Source organism: Blastomyces dermatitidis, assembly GCF_000003525.1.
Source record: "Blastomyces dermatitidis ER-3 genomic scaffold supercont1.3, whole genome shotgun sequence".
In the NCBI taxonomy this organism is placed as follows: domain Eukaryota; kingdom Fungi; phylum Ascomycota; class Eurotiomycetes; order Onygenales; family Ajellomycetaceae; genus Blastomyces; species Blastomyces dermatitidis.
This window is the reverse complement of record NW_025544776.1, coordinates 5,102,515-5,128,796: the sequence shown is the minus strand read 5'-3', so window position 1 is coordinate 5,128,796 and position 26,282 is coordinate 5,102,515. Positions and strand designations below refer to the sequence as shown.

The following is a 26,282-nucleotide window of genomic DNA, read 5'->3' as shown; positions in this document are numbered from 1 at the left end:
TTCAATGCACATCATTTCTGATAAAATTCAGAATGCAAAAGAGCAGTAAGAGCTGATAATCTGATTAAATGAATCTTTGAGCATTCAATAGATTTAGTTGACAAGTCTGATTAACAAACATTCTTTAGAAAAGGCATGAAACAGAAATCTATTATAGATCTAATCTTTATATCATAAAATCTAATAGAAAAAAGACTTGTAAACTGATTTATTGATTCAAATGATACATCAGAATCAGATCACGAGATTATTCAATTTAATATTGAACTGAGTGAGGAATAAATGAGTGAAAATCCTCTTCTCTTCAATCAGTTTAACTATGAAAAAGCTGACTGAAAGGCGGTTGAAGAAAGTATAAAACTGTTAAAATCTGAAAGGCAGAGTGAGCTGTATTAGAACCCTGGTCAAGATATCTCAAATGAAATGCTTGAGAATAGAGTGAAGCTCATTACATCTATTATTCTATCAAGTGTTAAAGATAATATTTCAAAGAGAAAGTCTTCTGAGTATTCAAAACCTTGATGAAATGAGAATATCACATCTAAAAGAAAACAATTGACTACTGCTAGAAGAGATTGAAAGAATAATATAATTTCTGATAAAGAGTTTAAAGCTGTCAGAAATGACTATTTTTCAGATATTAAAAAAGCTAAAACAGATTGCTGGAATAAATTTCTTGAAGAAGCACAAGAAAAAGAAGTTTTTAAAGCTTTTAACTATACTAATGTGGTTCCGAAGAACGTACGACCGTCGGATAATAACGCGGCCGCTTCCGAACTAGCGTACGAATGTAAAGGGGGTCATAGCAGCCACTAATTAATTTAGTATACAATATTACAATATATAAGAAGCCGGTGTACATCTGTAATTGTACACTGGCTTAAGCAACCTTTGAATTACATCTGATAGCATGTCTAAAAACTGGTGAGAAGCACAGGCTTCTTCAGAGTATAATAATTCTGTCTACAAAGTGATTTGTAGTTATCATGCCAGTGTGATTCTAGAATGTCTCAAAAGATAGCATATAAAGAGTGATGAGTGAAAGAGTATCTGATTGATACTGCTTTGCTTGTTAAGGAAAAACTTCACACTCAGATGAATGCCATGTATGTGAATGAATGAGATGTGAGAAAGAGAATAAGAGTGATGAATCAGATTCAAAGAAGTCTGCTCTCTATTCAAAAGAAGAATAAAAAGAAGAAGATGGCTATCACTGAAGTTGTATGATGATAACAGAAATCATATAATGATATAGTGATAGAATGATATAGTAATATAATAATACAGTGATAACAATAGACATTATATAATCAATGAGAAATCACTGAAATAAATACCTCTTCTAGCTAATATGAATAACACTCTTCTCTGCTATCTGAACTGAAAGATATGCAGAATCTTTCAGAGAGTTTACTTAAAGCAGTAAGAAAAGTGACTGAAACTGCTGAACTGAAATTGAAGCTCTGTATATATACAAGGATTCTAAATGAGATTGAGATCTTGTGTATGCAGTGGCAGGCTGAGACAGAAGCTAAACAATAATTGATATTTGCTGTGAATCAAGTATTCACTATGAAGAGCTTCATCAACACAATCATCATTATTAATAAAAATAGAGAAAATCAGATCTTAGGCCTGCAGCAGAAGATTGAATATTTATACAGATAGATGACTATACTGAATCTAGAGATCTCATCATAATTGTTCATAATCTCTTCAGAAGCATACACATCATCAGAGATCACTGTATAGAATGAGAATCTGAGCATGAAATATATCAAGTCAGAAGATCTGCTGAAGTCATTAAGCTTCAATGATGACTGAAAAAATGATGCTGCAATCAGCTGACTAAGTCAGATGTAATTATATTATTGAATTGAATATGAACTCATAGACAGACAGTCAACAGAATTTTAACAAGTCTTAAGATCTGTTATATTTCTATACAGAAAAGTGAAGTTATTATAAATAACTGATGAAAAGATAAATCTCACAGATCTGAAGTGATATTCATTTTTACAAATATGAAATAAGTTTTTCAAATGAATCTTGTACAACTTTGAGAAAGTAAATACATAAGATAAGTGTTATAAACACTTCACTGAGTATAGATAAGTGAATAATCTTATATTATACTTCACACACTTCAGCTTACACTATCTCATATTAAATGAAGAGCTTTCAACATCTTTCTGTTTACAGATCTTCATTCATGATCTTACATCTGAGTTGAGAGTGGAATGAAAATGCTTAATCTCACAGTCAGACACAGTGAAGAAAGTATACAATATTCTTATTATACAGAAACAAGTGAGTCAATTGTGATAGAAAATACTGCAATTAAGTATGTCTCAGCAGAGAACAGATAACCAGACTTCTATGACACAAGTTACATACTCAGATATAATGAATCTAGATCTGAATGTCATTGCTAAAGCACTGAATTTCTCAAAAAAGAAATTCTCTGAGTGAAAATCTTGATATTATGAGCATTGAGCTTGCTTCAACTGTAGATGTTAAAATCATGATATAAAAGATTGCACTCAGCATGCACAGTCAAGAGAAGCAAGAGAGTCAAGAAACTAGCAGAATCAGTGAGCTCAGAGATACTCACTGATATTCTATGAAAAGTCTTCAAAGTGAAAGAGATGTCTGTGTTAGATGACTCTCTGAATTCTGTGAATGTCAAGAGAAAGCAGGCTTCTGACTGAGATGCAGGTGAGAATGAAGTGAACACTCATCTCAATACCTTGAGACCTGAAATGTTAATGTATAAGAGACACTTGAATAAGAATTGAGAGATGACTGTAAAAGTGTTAACAGAAACAGAAGCTTCTACACAATATATTAATAATCATATAATCTGAAGATTGAAAGAGATTTACTGAGTGAAGAATCTCTGATGAATAAGATTATCTAATAACTGATATTTAATATTATCTGCAAGAGTAAGAGTTCTCTTGCACTTCAGAGAATAATCTTGCTATATTTAAGTATGAGAGCTGCAGAATATGAAATATGATCTTATTCTCAGACTTGATTGATTTTAAAGGTTCAATTTACAGATTCAATGATGTACATGTCATATGCAGTTGACTGATAGAAAGAAAACAGTTCATACAATTCTATCAACTAATATGAGAAGGACATTTCATGTCTCTGATATAGAAGGATTAAATCTGCTTACACACTAATAAGCAAAGAGAATGATTTGCAAGACCTTATCTGAAAGCATTCTGTATATCATATGAGATCTGAAAGCAGAGAAAATCAAGATAAAAGATATGTGAGAGAATAAGTATATGAAGAAGCTTCTGAAGAAGCTTCTGAAGAAGCATGAAAAGATCTTTCAAACAGATCTTTTATTGAAATTGCTGCTAGAACAAGGATTTGTACATGAGATTGATATGAGAGATACAAAATCAGTTAATCAGAATGCATACTCTCTGTCACAAACACATCTTGAAGAATAGAAGTATCAGATCACAGATCTTCTAGAATATAATCTCATATCATTCTCATTAAACACATGGGGCTTTCCAGTTCTATTCATGAAAAAGACAGATGAGAAGTGATGAATATGTATTGATTATTAAGCGATTAATAAGCTTATGATCAAGAATGAATATTCACTGTCACAGATTCAATAACAGTTGAACACAGTTGAAAATGTCTGATATCTATTAAAGATTGATCTTCTCTCAGAATACTGACAGATCTGTGTAGATGAACTGTCAGTTCCATGAACTGCATTTAATACATAATTAGAAAAGTTTGAATTTCTAGTAATGTCATTTGATCTGACAAATGCACCTGTCATCTTTCAAATGATGATGAATATGATTTTTCATAAACAGAATAGAATCTCATGTCTTGTATATCTCAATAACATTCTAGTCTTTTCAAACTCATACAATGAATATCTGAAGTATCTTGATAAAGTGCTTATAACTCTGACAGAGCATAAGCTCTATATCAAATTAATCAAGTATGTGTTTGAAATGAAAGAGTTGAAGTTTGTAGAATATATAGTGAGTGATGACTGTATATATCTCATTCTGAAGAAATTGAATGTCATAGTGAATTAGCTGCAGCTGAGAAATATATATCATGTATAACAGTTTCTTGAGTTAATCTCATACTACTGCAGATTCATTAAAAATTTTACACAGATATCTACATCACTCTCAGATCTCTTAAGAGAAATAGATACAAATCTGCAAAAGAAGAAGTTTTGTTCAATTATCTGAAATACTGTGTGTGAAGAGGCTTTTCTCACACTGAGAGAATATATAACAATATTCTCAGTGCTTATTTAATCAGATTGTGATAAACCTTTCTATATTGAGATGAATACATCTGAATGAGCTATCAGAGACACTCTTCTACAGATGAGTAAGAATGACAAGCTGCATCTGATAATGTATGATAATAGAAAACTATCATACACTGAGCTTAATTATTCAGTGCATGAAAAGAAATTGCTAGCAATCAAGCATGTGCTGGTATTATGAAATAGATATATTAATAACAGGCATATGATAATGATGATCACAGATCATGAAAGCCTTGTCTATCTATAATCAATAATAAAACCTTTCAAATGCTTAGTATATTGAATCTCAGAGTTTCAAGTGTACAATCTTTATATTAAGTACTGAAAGAAATCAGATGCTGTGATGCCTGATGCAATCAGTTACAGACTCAATTTCATGAGTGAGAATTCTGTGAATCAGGTACAAGAAACATTCACATTAAATGTGCTGAGAGAATGCAAGGAATCAGAATGAGTGAATATCATGATCTCTCACTTGAAGAATGACAAGATGTTGAATAACAAGTGTCTTATGAAAGTAGTAGAAGAGATGCTTCTGAACTTCAAGCTGAGAAAATTAAAAAACAATATTATGCTTTACTGTGATCTAGAATATGCAGAAGCTCTCTATCTAGAATCTTCATTTCAATATAACTTGATAACTCACATGCACAAGGAATTCAGTCACTTAGAAAGCTCTGAACTCATGAGTGTACTCAAATCAAGAGTATACTGGTCAAGCATGACTGAGAATATTCAGATATACACTCAGGAGTGCCTGAATTATCAGGTCATGAAAGAATCTAAGAAAGAATTAGAACATAAGAAAGCACAATATTAGATGAAGTGTACAATACAACTGTTTGAACAATGAGAGATGAATCTCATAGATATATTATCATAAATATCAAATGAAAATTGATGAATAATCACTGCTATTGATTATACTACTGACTGACCAGTTGTGAAAGCAGTTTCAGAGATGACAGAGAAGATGATGATGAAGTTTCTATATAATGAGATCTATGTCAACTATAAAATACCACATAAGATTCTAACTGATAACAGTGCAAACCTTGTAGAAGAAGCAGTGAGGCATTTTATGAGCCAGTTACAGACAAGACATCATAGAACAATATCATATTATTCATGAATGAATGAGAAGATAAAACACTTGAATAAAATCTTGAGCAACATGCTAATGAAATATCTAGTGAGTAAGCCTATAAGACTATGAAATGAATATCTCAGGCAGGCACTATTGACCATGCAGATTCAACAGCATGCAGTCTTCAAGCATTCACCATTCTACCTGTTGTATGAATTGCATCCGCGCATCTCAGAGAATGCTTTGAAAAAGGTAGAGAAGAGAGCAGTTGCGGACACAGCAGAAACAGCAGTTGCAAATACAGTAGAAACAGCAGTTACAGATGCAGCAGTAGCAGTTGCAGATGCAACAGTTGCAGATGCAGAATCAAGATTGAAAGAGATCAGCCATGCATGTGCAAAAGCTAATAAGTTACTTCTGAACTGAGCAATTCAATCAAAAAGAATACAAGACTCACTTGTTAAGAAATCAAGTCTCAAGATGAGAATGTGAGTTCTTATATACAATGAGAGTTCTGAGAAGTTTCAATCTAGATGATTTGAATTATATAAAATACTCAAATCACATTCTCTGAGAACTAATATATTGAAGGAATCAGAGGAACAGATCTTACACAACTTAATCAATAATTCATAACTTATGAAAGTAAAGATGCAAGACTTGAGTGAATTATAATTATCTACAGCACTATCATCAGCATTGAAAAAGAAGAGACTTACAATTGAGAAGTCTTACAAAGTAAGAGAAATCATAGATGCTTATGAATTGAATGATCTCACTTATTTCAATCTTTTCACAATTATAAGAAAAGAATGAGAAGAAATGAAGAAATCAGATGAACATCATACTTTAATAAGTGATAAGACTGTAGCTGATCATATAATAACATGCTGCAGACAGCAGATGTAATGTGACAAAGAGCAGTCTCAAAGCAGCAGACTTGCACATAAGTCAGATTGCAGAAGAAAAAGAAATTCAGAGTTGAATTCAACTATTTACATCAGTTCAATCACAGAGATTACAGAGAACAAACTATCTGAAATATTCACAGATATGTGAGATCAAGTCATCTTAACCTCTGAGAATGCTCAGAGATCAGATAAGATTAGTTTCAATGAGCTGTTCACTGTAGTGATCTGAGTAAGTGAAGAGAGACAGTATAATACATGAGATAGAATTATAAAAGATGAAAGCTGCTGAACCTAGTCACTGAACACTGTATTATATAGAGGTCATGTAAGAGTAGTGACTAGCAGATAAAGAAAAAGTATAAGAAAAGAAAAGAGATAATGAATTAGTCATCAACTGTAAGAATTGACTGTGAAAGACAAATGTTATCATACACATCTCATTCATTTTCATATGTTATACATTTAATCTATTTCCAACACCATGCCATCTGAAAAACATCAAAAACAAAGAAAATCTCAAAACTTGAGATCTGTAAGAAATTTAAGAGCTGCAAGCCACTCTTACAATAACACTGTGCATGTCTCTGATTTCTCTATCACTCTGTGTACAACATTAATGTCATTTATCACAAGATTGACTCGAATGCCAATATAGAAATGTGCATGTGTATGTGTAGAGAAATTGAAGAAGAGTGCAGAACTCACAGAATCAGAAGTCAGAGCAGAGAAAGTGAAGACAGAAGAAATAGAAGAAGAAGAAGATACAGAATCAGATAAATGACAGCAGAAGTCACTCAGAGCTGAATACTTATAACTCAGTGTATGCACAACCTTCTCTGCAGAGAAGAGAGAGAAAGTGATAGAAGAAGCTTGAGAACAGAAGAAGATAGTCTCAGCAGCATTATCATCTTCAATTAAAATGATCTCTGATGCTAGAGCAACTAAGAACTATTATTAGTATATGAAATCACAAAAGCAGGAATAACAATTACTGAACAAACACTCACTGGTCTTAGAATTGTATGTGTAATTACAACACACATGAGGCTTCTCAGAAAGAGAGAGAGAGATATAGAGAAATGCAGAAAGCAGAACACAGTATATGAACAGCTTATTTTCATGATGACATCTCAGACAAGGCATATAAGTCTCATGCTCATGAGTGTAAAAGAGTACAACATTCACATTCTCATTTCTGAAAACATGAATATCTTTTGTCTGCATCATGAAGTCAGATGATAGATATCAGAGAATAGACTGATATGAATCTATCATCTCAAAGAAATTTGTCAGAGTGAATGTCTCTGCAATATTGAACTTTACAGTTATAAAAAGCTTCTTGATATCTGTGAATACTATAACTTCATACACAGTAAAATTCATAATGATTTTCTCTAAGAATAGAAAAATCAGTATCAGAAAGAAAAGATGAAAAATGAAAAGACTTATAATCTAGACACTGTTGAGAGAGAGAGTGATTCTCTGATATAAATGAACAATTATCTCATCATAAATATTTAAAATGAATATAGTAATCAGCATTCATAACTGAGCTTTAGATAGTTGTGTTGTATACAGTCTTCATATAATAAATTATTCTAAGAGTCAGTAAGAAGAGCAGAAGTGTACACACTGAAAAACATGATTTATTAAGTCTACACAACATCTTCTTGAAACAGGGAGAGCTGATAATGAAAGCAGAGGCAGCAAAACCAGAGATCATGAAAACAGGGGTAGCGAGAGCAGGAGAACCAGACACAGAGGCAGGTGTAGAAGATTGAAGAGAAGCAGCAGAGAAAGAAACAGAGAGAGCAGAGAGAAATACAGAAGACCTGATTATACATGACACAGACAATTCCTTCATTATCACATTCTTCAAGTTCTCAATCAATGATTCAATATGAAGTTCACTATCATCAGCAGACACAGATCTGTCAACATGTGAAGATTCTATGTGAATAAAAACAAACATATCAGCATCTGTGTTCATGCAAAATCATGCCAGAAAACATGATCAGAAACCCGCTGACAAGGAAATGATCAGAGATGTATAAGAAGATGAAGAAGATATGTTATTCATGATAATACATTCTGATGATTGTTAGAAGATAAACAAGTTCTGATCATGTTTCACAACATGTTACACTTACTGCTAATGAACTGCCTGATATAAGCACTATGATGATACTTGTTGTGAGAATGAGAGGTCATTGTCAGAAACACATACAATGTGATAGATGAACAGATAGAAAGAGATGAACAGAAGAAGAAGTAGAAATCTTGAATGAGATAGTAATGTTCAATGATGATGATAATGAAGAAGATGATTGAAGAATGAGAAAAGTTAGTGAATGAGTAATATAATATAGTGAAAGTTTCTTTGTAAGAGTGTATGCAGAATGCTAGCTGAATCAGAGATAGATCACATAATTGTGAAATACTAGTGATGAGCTAATCTGTATGAAGCTAGAGTATATAACATGATTACATGAGCGTGACTGAATCTGATGAGAGAGGATGTAGTTTAGAAGAACATATAACTGTCAGATAATAACACAGCTGCTTCTGAACTAGTGTATGAATGTAAAGAGGGTCATAGCAGCCACTAATTAATTTAGCATATGATATTACAATATATAAGAAGCCGGCGTACGCCTGTAATCGTACGCTGGCTTAAGCAACCTTTGAATCATACTAAAACAAGAAGTGTAGCAAAACTTCCAATCTTAGAATATGAGTTTCAGAATGAATCATATACAGCAAACTCTTTTAAGAAAAAATGTCAAGCTTTTATAAGAACTCTCTTTCAAAACTCATCAGATTCAGATTCAGAGAAAGAGAATATATCATATCTCAACTATATTGATGAAAATGAATGAAAATGACCTGATCTTACTCAAGATGAACTAGAGTCAGCTATCTTCTCAAGTTCAGTTAAGACTGCTGCAGAGCCTGATTCAATTAATCACTTGATTATTCAAAATACATACTTCTACTTAAAGAATGAATATTTTGAGCTCTTTTTCAATCTCTTGAAAAATGAATATTGTTCTGAATGCTGGAGAGAAGCCACTGAAGTGATTCTTGCAAAACCTAATAGAAAAACTTCAATTTCTAAGTCATATAGAGTAATATCTCTATTGAACTGTCTAGAAAAGGTTTTAGAAAAGATAATAGCTACTTAACTATCTTTTATAAGCTCTATAAGTTAGTCTCTTTTATTCAGTGAATAAATAAGAGATAGAAAACAGTGTACTGCAATTGACACTATTCTCTCAGTTGTTCATAATATTCAAATAGCAAAGCATGAGAGTCTGGTCTTAACTGCAGTTTTTATTGATATAAAAGAAGCATTTGATCATGTTTCAAAGTCAAAGTTAATTCAGACATTGAAGATATTAAAACTGCCACTTTCTCTAATAAAATGAGTTAACTGTTTTATATCTAAAAGAATTATACAACTCTTCTTTGATGGAATGAAATAAGACAAGACTGAGATAAAAATAGAAGTATCGCAAGAATCTTCAATCTCACTCATTTTATTTGGAATATACACTGCATATCTATTCAAAAATAGAAATATGAGAATAGTGTGATCTCTGAGTTATGTGGATGATATTGGTCTAGTCTACAGCTCAAAAACTATCAAAGAGAATTTGAAAGTAATTGAAGAAGCTGCAAAGGAAATATTTATTAGAGCAGATATCAATCAAATTCAATTTGATATGAATAAAACTGAGTTAATTCATTTCTTTTCTAGATTCAATGAGAAAGAACTATCTCTAACTCTTTTAAATAGAGAGATTAAATTCAGTGTAAATGTCAAATGATTAGGAGTATGGTTAAACTTCAAGTTGAATTTTAAATATCACATTCAACAAAGAACTGTCAAGGCAGAAAGACTATTGAATAACATAATCAGACTATCAAATACAGAGAGAGGTCTATTCTTCCAGACTATGAGACAGTTATATATAGCCTGTATTACATCAGTAGCTGATTATGAAGTTCAAGTTTGGTGAAATAATCAAGAGAATTTCACTGAACTCTTTCAAAGTCTGCAAAACAGAGTCTTGAGAAGAATTCTGAGAGCATTCAAATCATCTTCTATTAAAGCAATAGAAATTGAAGCTTCAATTCCTTCTTTTGCTATTAGATTTGAAAAGACCTGTATGAACTATGCTCTGAGAGTTGTAAAGATGAGCTTAAATCATATAATCAGAGAAAGAGTCTCTTCTTCATTTTCATCAATTAACTCTGGAAATGAACTGAATTGAAATAGATTTCTTGATTGAAATGAAAATAATTCTTTAAAGAAAATGTCTTCTTAACTGTACAGACTATACTCTCTGATTAAAAATCAATTTTCTTCTTTAAATATTGAAAAAGTTGATCATGAGAAGTTATCTCTCTGAAGAGAAAAGCTTGAATCTCTTATAGACTTACAAATAAGTGAACTATCAAAAGAGAAAGAATATGAACAGCATTTAAAGAGAATTTCTACAATCAATATAAAAGACTCTATTCTGATTTATTCAGATGACTCAAAAAATGGAAATTTGAATAGATTAGGTGTAGGCATTGCTTATACTGAAGATAATATCAATTGTATCTCAGATTTCTAAAATCTAGACTGTGAATCTGAAGTCTTTGATACTGAACTATTTGCAATAGTGAAAGCTTTCAAACTCATTGAAATAAAATCTTATAAAAGAGGAAATTGTTTGAAAGAGATATGGATATTCTCTGATAGTCAAGCTGCTTTAAAAAGACTTAGAAATAGTCAGATTCATAATGATCAAATGAATCTTGAACTGATCTTAAACTCTGTTTTGAAAATTCAAAAGAGAAGAATATCAAAGCTGATAATTCATCTGCACTGAGTTCCTGCTCATATGAATATTCATGATAATGAATTAGCTGATTCAGCTGTAAAAAAGAGTGCAGAATTAAGCAGATCTATTCAAAAAATTATGTCCTGATCTTTTATAAAGAGAAAAATAAAAGAATCTTGTTTAGACAAGTGAAATGAAAGCTGGCAGAAACAAAAGAAGAGTATACATTATTCAAGATTTGAAACAAAACCCAAGTGGAAATCTTGTTTAATTAAATGTAAAAAGAAAATATTCTCATCTATAATACAGCTGAAACTAGGACATGGCTATTTCAAATCTTATATATAAAGATTTGATGATAGATTTGACTCAATAGAATGCTCATTCTGCAATACAAATGAGAATTCTGAGTATATTGTAATACACTGTGCATTATACAATAGTCTCAGAGTCAGATTGAAAGAGAAGTATGATGTAAATTAATTAAATATGAGATTCTTATTCTTAACTGAGAGAGGAATTAAATACTTAATAGACTTTCTATCAGAAACTCAAGCAGCTACAAGAAAATGGCTAAATTCAGAATTATCTGAATATGAAGAGGAGGAAATCAACCAGATATAGTCTGTTAAAACAGCTATATACTATCTTTTAATAATTTGTTTTATTACAGTCTTTCTTTACTTTATCTTTTCCTTTCAATTTCTTTCTATCTATCTATTTAATGTGTCTATCTTTAAGACTGTGTTCTCTTTTCCTTTGTCATGATATTGTCAAATGATTTCAAAGTATCAGAAGATGTTAAAACACTGCAATTTGTAAATGGTTTTTGTATTCTGAGCTGGAATTTTCTGATTTTGCATATCTGAAATTGATGAATGTATAATAGTTAACTTTACAGATATAGGAAAAACCCTGAGAACTTTTAGTTCTCAGGTAGATGTCATAGTCTCTGACTGTATACATCTATAATTGAAGAATAATAATAATAATAAAGTTACTAACATGTATAAATCTCTTATTCAACAGATTATTAAGTATCTTTTAAAGAAGAAGAAGTTTATCTTAAGACATATTATAAAGAGAGTCTTATAATGATTCAGAGTTCTTATTATTTTTCTTTTCTAACTTGATACTGTGATTCACTTCTAAGTCTTGTAAGAGAGATATATTGATAATATTATCTTATTAAAAGATATCTAGATATTCATTATATTATTAAGAGAGTTTTATATAAGAATCTGTTATTATAATACAGAATTACTTCTCTAAAGCTTTCTTAATATTAATCAGACTAGTGAAATAGATTGCTATATAATTCTACTATTAATGATTTTTTCAGTGACTTCTTTTTCAGAGCATTTTATAAGTGTTAGCATCAATCTGTGTCAGATTCATAGTCTTATAAATGTTATCTTTGTAAACTCTATCATTGTTAGAAAATATTAGACTTCTGTTTTAAGTATTTAACAAGATATCTGATTCAGACAGTTAGACAAGTTCTCATATAAAAATATAATCAAGATTATTAACTTCATATATATAGATATCTTCATATTGATATTCTTTAATATCTATGTTTAGTATTATTATGTAATGAGTGTAACATTCTTTAAGTTATTGAATTCTATAAGAAGTTGAGGTTTTGATAGTGAGATATACTGAAGATTATAATATCTTACAACTGAAGATTTAATCATTGTATAATAACATAAACTGCTGTCTATCATGACTTTCATATTATACATGTTATTGATTATAGCAGATACAAGAATTATATTCATTAGTATTTTCTCTTTAAATTATTATTATCTGACCTCTTCAAGCTTCTGTTTATGAATTTGAACAGAGGCTAATCTTTTCTCTATTTTATTAAGATATCTTCATAGTTGTCTTTTGAATCTTTCTTTAATATAATGTGATTACTACAGATCAGCACTGATTCATTCTTTAAATGAAAAGATACTGATATTTCTCTTGAGTGAGAAGATATATAGACTGATTAGCAGTTAAAAGTAATATGTTCTAGTCAGTTACAATTAATGTATACTTTATATTGATATTAGTCAGTGACTTCTTCAGAAGTGATCTCAGAAACTCAGAAGTCTGTTCAGATAGTGAAGACTCTTACTTATATATAGATATTCAAGTCTACTCAGTTTATAGTATCTGTATTATTATTGTTATTCTTCAGTACAGATATATAAGTAACTGAGATATAATATCTTCTATCACTATTTTATATACTCTTGAGCTTGATAAGACAGTCATTCAATGTTCAGAGTTATATGCAGAAGTCTTTATAAGTCAGATCTTTATTTACACTGATAAGAGTCTGTAAGAGTTTGAAAGTTAATGTCTTCTTAAGCATGTTAATCTTCATTTAATTCTCTCAAGATTAATTATCTGCTTCTAAGATCTTGATGTCAAAGTCAGAGATGAATATTATAAGAGAAGTATTTCTCTATCAGACACTCTGTAATTAATTTAACACTTTTTATTATATAATAGTGTCTCAGAACAGAATATCAAGGTGTTTAATAATATTATCAGATATTTACAACACTGATTCATATACTTTCATTTATAAATGAAACTTCTGTTTTATATAATTCTTCAATTATTCATTAATATATCAATCTTGATTAATTAGTGAACTGATGACATCTTCATCTATACTTTGTTTTACAAGCATTTTCAATCTTCATGATGAGTAGAGAGTGAGGTCAGAAGTATTAAAATATACAGAAGTATCTAAGTATTCTTTCAGTACTTATATTATATTTAATTCTGTTCATATTGAGATTATTCATGCAGAGGTTTCTTATTGAGACAATTATTAAATCTCTTTATACTGATGTTATTCAGTTACATACATATCAGCTATTTATTATTATTGTAATTTCTAGACTGGCCGCTAGAATCATGAATTTCATGTTTGATCTCATTTGATCTGGTCTCATACATTTCTTGGCGTGAATCCCGCTGGGACTGACTATCAAAAAAACATGTAAAGTGACTATATATCAGATCTTAAAATGAAATCATGACTTGAAAAAAATAAGAAAGTGATCTCATTTAATTCCATTTAGTCTTATTCTTAGCATAAAGTTACTATTTTTAGACATTTTAAGGTTTTTTTTAGACTATTTTTAATTTTTTAAAAAGTAACACTTTTTGATAACACTCAAATGAGATTTAAAGTCATTTAAAGCAATAAAAATAATTTAAATTGAGAAGTGAAAATCATGATCTCATTTGAAAAATGTGATAAGAGTAGACAGTAAGTCTCACTGAGACAGTATGAAACTACTATCTAATGTTAAAACTGTGTAATGAGATCAGTTGAATTGATAATGAGACTATTAAAAAATCTAGTTCTGATCTCAGACACGGTCACACAGTCAGTCTAGTAATTTCAACATTGATCAGAGTCACTGTTATATTATATCTATACTCATATTCAAGAGTTCTCTCATGTTATTATTTAACATGACTATATTATTTATTAGATATATAATATCTGTGAAATCTGAAGCAGTGTAATTATATGAATATTTTATATATCTAGAGTGTTAGAACTCTCAGATCTTTCACTGATATTCTCTTTATAAGATTTTATTACAGAGTCAGAGTAACTGATAAGTAAGCTTCTATCTGAGAACTCAGTATCTACTTAACTGATTGTTTCTCTATATCTTATGCATTATTACATGTTCAGATATCTTCTCAATAAGTAATTATTTCTCATGAGAAGATGATGAATGAGAATAATCATTTCTAATAAGAAGATAATGAATTGTGATTCAAAGGTTGCTTAAGCCAGCGTACAATTACAGGCGTACGCCGGCTTCTTATATAATGAATCTCATACACTAAATTAATTAGTGGCCGCTAGGGCCCTCTTTACATTTGTATGCTAGTAGTTTGGAAGTGGCCATGTTATTATCTGACAGTTGTACATTCTTCTGAACCACATTCTCTCTCATCAGATTTGATTACACTCATGTGATCATGTCATACATTCTAGCTTCATGCAGATTAGCTCGCCACTAGCATCTCACAATTATATGACCTATTTCTAATTCAGCTAGTGTTCTGTGTACACTCTCACAAAGAAACTTTCACTATATTACATCACTTATTCACTAACTTTTCTCATTCTTCAATTATCATCTTCATCATTGTCATCATTGAATGTCATCATCTCATTCAAGATTTCTATCTCTTCTTCTGTTCAACTCTTTTCATCTGTTCATCTATTATATTATACACATTCCTGGCAATAGCCCTTCATTTTCATAACAAGCATTCTCATAGTGCTCATATCAGACAGTTCATTAGCAGTAAGTGTAACACATTGTGAAATATGACCAGAACTTGTTTATCTTCTAACAATCATCAGAACATACTATTATGAATGACACATCTTCTCTACCTTCTTATACACTCTCAATCATTTCCTTCTCAGCGGGTTTCTGATTGTGTTTTCTGGCATGATTTTGCATGGACACAGATGCTGATATGTTGTTTTTATTCATGTAGAATCTTCATATATTGACAGATCTGTGTTCACTGATGATAGTGAACTCAGTGTTGAATCATTGATCAAGAACTTGAAGAATGTGATAATGAAGAAATTGTCTGTGTCATGTGTGACTGAGTCTCTCATGTTCTCTCTTGCCCTCTCTGTTTCTTTCTCTGCTGTTCCTCCTCAATCTTCTACACCTATCTCTGTGTCTGATTCTCCTGCTCCTGCTATCCCTGTTCCTGCAACCCTCACTTCTATCACTTCTGGTTTTACCATCTCTGCTTTCATGACCAGCTCTCCTCATTTCAAGAAGATATTGTATAGACTTAATAAATCACATCTCTCAGTATAGACACTTCTGTTCTTCTTACTGACTCTTAGAATGATTTATTATATGAAGACTGTGTATGATATAACTATCTGAAGCTTAGTCACAGACACTGATTATTACATTCATTTTAAATATTTATAATAAGAGAATTATTCATTTATACCAGAGAATCATCTCTCTCTTCAACAGTATCAAGATTATAAGTCTTTTTCTTTTCATCTTTTCTTTCTGACACTGATTTTTCTATTCTTAAAGAAAATCATTATAAGTTTTACTGTGCACAAAGTTGTAATGTTCACAGATATCAAGAAACTTTTCATAATTATCAAATTCAATATTACAGATATATCTGCTCTGACTAATATCTTCAGAATAATCAATCTGTATCAGTCTATTCTCTGGCAGTTGTCATCTGACTTTGTAATGCAGGTGAAGAATATCTGTGTTTTCAGAAACAGAAACACAGATGTCATACTCTTTTACACTCACAGGCATGAGGCTTGTATGCCTTATCTGAGATGTTATCATGAGAATAAGTTATTCACACACTGTGTTCTGCTTCCTGCATTCTCTCATGTCTCTCTCTCTCTTTCTGAGAAGCCTCATGTGTGTTGTAATTGCATATACAATTGTAAGATCAGTAGGTGTTCATTCAGTAATTATTATCCCTGCTTTTGCAATTTTCATACACTAATAATGATTCTTAGTTGCTTCAGCATCAGAGGCCATTCTGATTGAAGATGATAATACTGCTGAGACTATCTTCTCTCACTTCTAAGCTTCTTTCATCACTTTCTCTTTCTCTTTCTTCTCTGCAGGGAAGGTTGTGTACACATCAGATTATAAGTGTTCAGTCTCAGATGACTCTCACTGTCATTTGTTCAGTTCTGCATCTTCTCTTTCTTCTGTTTCTTTTATCTCTGTCTCTTCTGCTCTGACTTCTGATTCTGCAGATTCTGTGCTCTTCTTCAATTTCTCTACATGTACGCATGCACATTTCTATATTAGCATTCCAGTCAATCTTGCAATAAATGACATTAATGTCATACACAGAGTGATAGAGAAATTGAAGACATGCACAGTGTTGTTATAAGAGCAGCTTACAGCCCTCAAATCTCTTACAGATTTCAAGTTTTGAGATTTTCTTTGTTTTTAGTATTTTTCAGGTGATGTGATGTTGGAAATAGATTAACATGTGATATATGAAAATGAATGAGATATGTATGATAATATTTGTCTTTTACAGTTAACTCTTATAATTGATGATCAATTCATCATCTCTTTTCTTACACTTTTTCTTTATCTGCTAGTCACTACTCTTACACAACCTCTATATAATACAGTGTTCAGTGACTAGGTTTGACAGCTTTCAACTTTTTGTAATTCTGTCTTGTATATTATACTGTCTCTCTTCACTCACTCAGATCACTACAGTGAATGACTCATTGAAACTAACCTCACTCAACCTCTGAGCATTCTCAGAAGTCAAGATGACTTGATCTCATGCATTTATGAATGTTTCAGATAGTTCATTCTCTGTGATCTCTGCAATTGAACTGATATAAACAGTTGAATTCAACTCTGAATTTCTTTTTCTTCTGCAATCTGACTCATGTATAAGTCTGTCACTTTGAGACTGCTCTTTGCTGTGTTGCATCTGCTGTCTGCAGTATGTTATTATATGATCAGCTACAGTCTTATCACTTATTGAAGTATAATGTTCATCTGATTTCTTTATTTCTTTTCATTCTTTCCTTGTAATTGTGAAAAGATCAGAATAAGTGAGATTATCTGGTTTATAAGTGTCTATAATTTCTCTTACTTCATGAGACTTTTCAATTATAAGTCTCTTCTTTTTCAATGCTGATGATAGTGCTATGAATAATCATAATCTGCTCAGATCTTGCATCTTTACTTTCATAAGTTATGAACTATTGATTAAGTTGTGTAAGATCTGTCCCTCTGATTCTTTCAATGCATACATTTTCAGAGAATGTAATTTAAGTATTTTATATGACTCAAATCATCTAGATTGGAACTTCTCAGAACTCTTATTATGTATGAGAACTTATATTCTCATCTTAAGACTCAATTTCTTAATAAGTGAGTCTTGTATTCTTTTCAATTGAATTGCTCAGTTCAGAAGTAACTTATTAGCTTTTACATGTGCATGGCTGATCTCTTTCAATCTTGGTTTCACATCTGTGACTGTTGCATCTGCAACTGCTGTTCCTGCTGTGTCTGCAACTACTGTTCTCTTCTCCACCTTTTTTGAAGCATTCTCTGAGATGCATGAATGCAATCTATACAACAGGTAGAATAATGAACACTTGGAGACTGTATGCTGTTGAATCCGCATGGCTAATAGTGTCTGACTGAGATATTCATCTCATAATCTCATAGGCTTGCTCACTAGATATTTTATCAGCATGTTGCTCAAGATTTCATTCAAGTGTTTCATCTTCTCATTTGTTCATAGATGATATAATGTTGTTCTATGATATCTTGTCTGTAACTGGCTCACAAAATGCCTCATCACTTCTTCTATGAGATTTGCACTGTTATCAGTTAGAATCTCACATGACATTTCATAGTTAATATAGATCTCATTATATAGAAACTTCATCATCATCTTCTCTGTCATCTCTGAAACTGCTTTCATGACTGGTCAGTCAGTAGTGTAATCAATAGCAGTGATTATTCATTGATTTTCATTTGATGTTCATGATAATATGTCTATGAGATTCATCTCTCATTATTTGAATAATTGTATTGTACACTTCATCTGATATTATGCTTTCTCATATTCTAACTCTTTCTTAGATTTCTTCACAATCTGATAATTCAGGCACTTATGAGTATATATCTGAATGTTCTCAGCCATGCTTGGCCAGTATACTCTTGATTTGAGTACACTCATGAGTTCAGAGCTTTCTAAGTGGCTGAATTCCTTGTGTATGTGAGTCATCAAGTCATGTTGAAATGAAGATTCTAGATAGAGAGCTTCTGTGTATTCTAGATTATAGTAAAGCACAATGTTATTTTTCAATTTTCTCAGCTTGAAGTTCAGAAGTATCTCTTCTACTACTTTCATAAGACACTTGTCATCTAATATCTTGTCATTCTCTAAGTAAGAGATCATGGTGTTCACTCATTCTGATTCCTTGCATTCTCTCAGTGTGTTTAACACAAACATCTCTTGTATCTGATTCACAGAACTCTCACTCATGAAATCAGATCTGTGACTGATTGTGTCAGATATTATAATATTCAATCTCTTTCAGTATTTGATATGAAGATTGTACACTTGAAACTCTGAGATTCAATGTGCTAAGCATTTTAAAGGTTTTATTGTTAATTATAGATAGATAAGACTTTCATGATCTGTGATCACTGTTATTATATACTCATTGTTAATATATCTATCTCATAACACCAGCATGTGCTTGATCACTAGCAATTTCTTTTCATACACTGAGTAATTGAGCTCAGTGTCTGATAGTTTTCTATCATTGTATATCACTGAGTGCAGCTTGCTGTTCTTACTCATCTGTAGAAGAGTGTCTCTGATAGCTCATTCAGATATGTTCATCTTAATATAGAAAGGTTTATCACAATCTGATTGAATAAGCACTGAGAATGTTATTATACATTCTCTCAGTGTGAGAAAAGCCTCTTTGTACATGGCATTTCAGATAATTGAATGAAACTTCTTCTTTCACAGATTTATATCTGTTTCTCTTAAGAGATCTGAGAGTGATACAGATATTCATGTGAAATTCTTGATGAATCTACAGTAGTATGAGATCAACTCAAGAAACTGTTATACATGATGTACATTTCTCAGTCACAGTCAATTCACTATGACATTTAATTTCTTTAAAATGAGGTGTATACAGTCATCACTTACTACATGTTCTATGAACTTCAACTCTTCTGTTTCAAACACACACTTGATTGATTTGATATAGAGCTTATACTCTGTCAGAGTTATAAGCACTTCATCAAAATACTTCAGATGTTTATTATATGAGTTTGAAAAGACTAGAATGTCATCAAGATATATGAGATATAAGATTTTATTCTGTTTATAAAGAATTGTATTCATCATCATTTAAAAGATGATAGATGCATTTATCAGACTGAATGACATTATCAGAAATTCAAACTTCTCTCATTGCATATTAAACATGGTTCACAGGACTGACAGTTTGTCTGCACAGATCTGTCAGTATTCTGAGAGAAGATTAATCTTTGATAGATATCAGACATTTTTAACTGTGTTCAACTGTTATTGAATCTATGACAGTGAATATTCATTCTTGATTGTAAGCTTATTAAGTGCTTGATAATTGATATACATCTGTCACTTCTCACTCATCTTTTTCACAAATAGAACTGAAAAGCCTCACACACTTAATGAGAATTATATGAGATCACATTCTAGAAGATCTGTGATCTGATGCTTCTGTTCTTTGAGATGTGTTTGTGACAGAGAGTATGCATTCTGATTGACTGATTTTGCATTCTCTGTGTCAATCTCATATACAAATCCTCATTTCAGCAGCAATTCTGATGAAAGATCTGTTCAGAAGATCTTTTCATACTTCTTCAGAAGCTTCTTTATACACTTATTCTCTCACATATTCTTTATCTTGGTTTTCTCTGCTTCTGAGTCCTGTATAACATACAGAATGCTTTCAGATGAGGTCTTATAAATCATTCTCTTTGCTTATTAATGTGTAAGCAGATTTAATTCTTCTATATCAGAGACATGAAATGTTCTTCTCATATCAGTTGATAGAATCATATGAATCATTTTCTTCCTATCAGTCAACTGCATATGACATGTACATTATTGAATTTGCAGATTGAACCTTTGAAATCAATCAAGTTCAAGAATAAGATCATATTTCACATTCTGCAGCTCTCACACTTAAATATAGCAAGATCATTCTCTGAAGTGCAAGAGAACTCTTACTTTTACAGGTGATATCAAATATCAGTTATCAGATAATCTTATATGTCAGAGATTCTTCACTCAGTGAATCTCTTTCAATCTTCAGATTATATAATTATCAATATATTGTATAGAAGCTTCTGTATTCACTAACACTTTTACAGTTATCTCTTAATTCTTACTCAAGTGTCTCTTATACATTAATATTTCAGGCCTCAAGGCATTGAGATGAGTGTTCACTTCATCATTCTCACTCACACTTTATTCAGAAGTCTGCTTCTTCTTTATATTCACAGAATTCAGAGAGTTATTTAACATGAGTATCTCTTTCACTTTGAAGACTTTTCATAGAATATCAGTGAGTGTCTCTGAGCTTACTGATTCTGCTAGTTTTTTAACTGTCTTGCTTCTCTTGACTGTGTATGCTGAGTGCAATCTTTTATATCATGATTTTAGCATCTGCAGTTGAAGCAAGCTCAATACTTATAATATCAAGATTTTCACTCAGAGAATTCCTTTTTCAGAGAATTCAGTGCTTTAGCAATGACATTCAGATCTAGATTCATTGCATCTGAGTGTGTGACTTATGTTGTAGAAGTCTAATTATCTGTTCTCTACTGAGACATACTCAATTACAGTATTTTCTATCACAATTGACTCACTTGTTCCTGTATAATGAGAATATTATATACTTTCTTCACTGTGCCTGACTGTGAGATTAAGCATTTTCATTTCACTCTCAACTCAGATGTAAGATCATGAATGAAGATCTATAAATAGAAAGATATTGAAAGCTTTTCATTCAATGCAAGATAGTGTAAGCTGAAGTATGTGAAATATAATGTAAGATTACTCACTTATCTACACTCAGTGAAGTGTTTGTAATACTTGTCTTACACATTCACTTTCTCAAAGTTATACAAGATTCATTTGAAAAACTCATTTCATATTCATAAGAATGAATATCACTTCAGATCTGTAAGATTTATCTTTTCATCAGTCATTTATAATGACTTTGCTTTTTCACATAGAAACACAGTAGATCTTAAGACTTGTTGAAATTCTATTAACTGTCTGTCTGTGAGTTTATATTCAATCTGATAATATGATTATATCTGACTTAGTCAGCTGATTGCAGCATCATTTTTTCAGTCATTATTGAAGCTTGATAACTTCAGCAGATCTTTCAGCTTAATATATTTCATACTCAGATTTTCATTCTGCACAGTGATCTCTGATAATGTGTATACTTCTGAAGAGATTGTGAATGATTATGATAGAATCTTCAGGTTCAGCATAGTCATCTATCTGTGTAAATGTTTAATCTTCTGCTGCAGATCTAAGATCTGGTTTTCTCTATTCTTATTAATAATGATAATTGCATCAGTGAAGCTCTTCATAGTAAATACTTAATCTACAGTGAATATTAATTGTTGTTTGACTTTCATCTCAGCCTGTCACTGTGTATGCAAGACTTTGATCTTGTTTAGAATTCTCATACATGTACAGAGCTTTGATTTCAGTTCAGCAGTTTTAGCTGCTTTTCTTACTGCTTTGAGTAAATCCTCTGAGAGGTTCTGCATATCTTTCAGTTCAGATAGCAGAGAAGAATGTTATTCATATTGACTAGAGAAGATATTTATTTCAGTGATTTCTTGTTAATTATATGATATCTATCATTATCACTGTATCATTATATCACTATATCACTATATCATTATATCACTATATTGTTATATTGCTATATCACTCTGTTATCATTGTACAACTTCAGTGATGATCACTTCTCTCTTTTATCTCTTTGAGTGAAGAGCAGTCTTCTTTGAATCTGATTCACTGCTCTCATTTCTTTTCTCACATCTCATCTGTTCACATACATGATATTCACCTGAGTGTGGAGTTTTTTCTCAACAAGCAAAGCAGTATCAATCAGATACTCTTCTGCTCATCACTCTTCATACACTATCTTTTGAGACATTCTAGAACCACACTGACATGATAACTACAAATCACTTTGTAAATGAAATTATCATACTCTGGAGGAGCCTGCACTTCTCACTGATTTTTAGACATGCTATCAGATGTGATTCAAAGGTTGCTTAAGCCAGCATACAATTACAGGTGTACGCCGGCTTCTTATATAATGAATCTCATACACTAAATTAATTAGTGGCCGCTAGGGCCCTCTTTACATTCGTATGCTAGTAGTTCGGAAGCGGCCGTGTTATTATCTGATGGTCATACATTCTTCCGAATCACAGAATGTTTTTCAAGTGTAAAAGATCTATACTAAATAGATCAGTATAATATTTATAAATCTTATATAACAAAGGGGAAAATGTTAAAGAAGAAAAAGAAAGAGAAAGTATGAGAATCAGCAATTAGAGTGAATATTTATACATATATATAATAGTATACATGATAAATCTTCAGAGTAGAAGAATAGAAATTCTGTGAGTTTTTCAGCTGAGAATCAGCAATTGAGAATGACTGAGAATCAAAGCTTTCAGTGAAATCTATGAATTGTAATAAAATAGTCTAGATAATAATCAGACGCAGCTTATTATAATAAGAGATAATACTTCTACTTTATCAGTTAGTAAAAAGTGATCAGAGAAGTCACAGAGACACTTATAAGAAGCTCAGCAGTAGTTAGATATTATTTATAAAGATATTAAAATTAAAAAAAACTTTTATTCTTAAGAAGTTGTTGAATTAATATACAGATATTATCAGAAACACTCTCTTTCTATTATCTAAGTGAAAACACTTTATAAATGAATGAAGATACACACAGTTTATAAGAATAAGAGCTGTTATAGAAAAAGAGAAAAGAATATAAGATTTCACAGACAGATCTGAGATATTTATACTACTCTAGAGAGATAATTTTACTCTAAAAATGATTTCACAGAATAATCAGATTACTTTAATAAATAAAAAGTGATTATAAATTACAGATCTGATTCTTTCTATATAATTATAAAGAGTGATTACAGACTGTGAATATCTTAATTCTATAATTTTACAGAGTTAATAAAAGAATGAAAAATTCCTCATAATTCTACAGTGTTAAAGAATGATAATTTATGAAAATAAGTAAAAGATTAACTTATAAATACTTCTCTTTAATAAGAGTAATTTTATAGAAAGTGATTTATCTGTAAAATGAATCTGTGTAATAATTACATAAGAATTTTATAGAAATAGTTAAGAGTTAATCAGAACTCTTCTATATAAAAGATATAAAATAAATCTGTATAATAGTTAGAGAAAGATCTGCAGATTATAAAGAATTTTATAAAATAAGAAACTGAGTGATAGACTCTTTTCTCTTTATAGTAATAAGAAATTTTTCCTCACAAAGATTTTTTATAGATATGAAGAGTTTTTAGTAAGTATTACTACAGTACTGAGTCTTTTTCTATAAAATCACTTAGTAAAAGACTTCATAAATAAAGTCTTAGAGAGAAAGAAGTATGTAAGAAATCTCACTTCTTACAGATTATTTATATCTATTTCTATCTCTGAAATAATTAATAGAGTTAGTGACTCTTGACTACATACAACTATATAGACTGAAGTTTATAAATACTATTTATAACTCAGCTTAAATACTATTATATATTTAATTTCTATATTTTATCTTTCTATTATAAACACTTCTAATAGTTAATAGTATATATTATATCAAGCTATAAACACCTGAATAATTGCCTGTGAGCACTTATTCTTACAAGTTTATAGAAATTAAAGTATGTAAGTTTCTAGTTCTTTTAGTTATAATAAATAATTACTGACTAACAGAGCTTGAAATATAAGAATAAGTACTTACAGATGATTATTTAGATATTTGCAGCTTGATATGATATATACTGATAACTACTAGAAGTATTTATGATAGAAAGATAAAATGTAAAGATTAAATGTATAATCATGCCATGCTTACTCACTCTCTGTTAGACTGACCGTGTGACCGTGTCTGAAACCAGGACCAGATTTTTTTGATAGTTTCATTATCAATTCAACTGATTCCATTACACAGTTTTAACATTAGATAGTAGTCTCATACTGTCTCAGTGAGACTTACTATCTACTCTTGTCACATTTTTCAAATAAGATCATGATTTTCACTTCTCAATTTAAATTATTTTTATTGCTTTAAATGACTTTAAATCTCATTTGAGTGTTATCAAAAAGTGTTACTTTTTAAAAAATTAAAAATAGTCTAAAAAAAACTTTAAAATGTCTAAAAATAGTAACTTTATGTTAAGAATGGAACTAAATGAAATCAAATGAAATCACTTTCTCATTTTTTTCAAGTCATGATTTCATTTTAAGATCTGATATATAGTCACTTTACATGTTTTTTTTTTTTTTTTTTTTTTTTTTTTTTTACATCACAAATGGACCGCTCCACCACGAACTCGCTCGATTTTTCGAATAAGAACCCGCCGATAGATCCATCGAAAAGCCCTCGATCATACGAGCATTCTGACCCCATCGCCGACCGCATACCCTGTGTGGTGGTGGAGTTATCCAGCCAAATGTGAACCGGACGTTGTTCAAAACTCCTGTGTGGGAGTATCCCCCATTCTCCCCTACCACACCACAACCCCGGGCCAAAGTGCCATACAAATTGTAAGGCGAAGAGACCTAGCCATATGCACCAATCTTCTTGATTTTGGAAGATCCCCGATCTGTAGTTGTGGAGATATCTGAGGAGCGACCTCCGCGAAAACCCTGTCCATCTTTGATGTTTCAAAACACCAACGCCAAGTCCCACCGTTGTACCGCCCTTCCTAATCTGGCCCATCCCCGGCAGAAAAATACAAAAAGATACCTCGGCGATAATATCAAGCACATAACCAACGGCCACTTCTGAAGTGCAACCTCCGCGGTCTGTCTTCAGTGTATCTGAACATCAACGCCAAGTCTCGCCCTCGTACCACCCCTCTCAATCTGGCCCATCCCCGACAGAAAAGTACAAAAAGATACCTCAGCAACTGTACTCAATACATAATCGGCAGACACGACAACTATAAAATCAGTATACCCCAAGGTCTGACTGAGCCTTTGATCCCTGCACAGTGAGATATATTAAATCTAGTTTTAATACCTCAATATTCAATAGATTCTGCAAGGGATTGAGAACAGCAACACTAGGTTTCTATTGAATTTGAGAATTAACTCTATATTGATATAATCATTGACAAAGTCTTCTATTTTGAGATATAAATAACCAGTTCCTCTACATCCGCTGGCAATATTTATATTATTATATAGAAACA

At 31.2% G+C, this 26,282-nt stretch overlaps 1 protein-coding gene across 1 annotated transcript; it reads left to right on the top strand.

Moving 5' to 3' along the window:
- Positions 1–5,582: 5,582 nt before the first annotated feature.
- On the top strand, positions 5,583–5,849 carry BDCG_16723 (uncharacterized protein; the record flags this gene model as incomplete). The annotated part of the gene is made up of 1 exon (XM_045425918.1): positions 5,583–5,849. One exon carries the CDS (start codon positions 5,583–5,585, stop codon positions 5,847–5,849), a length of 267 nt encoding a protein of 88 aa, XP_045280384.1.
- Between the last annotated feature and the right edge of the window lie 20,433 nt (positions 5,850–26,282).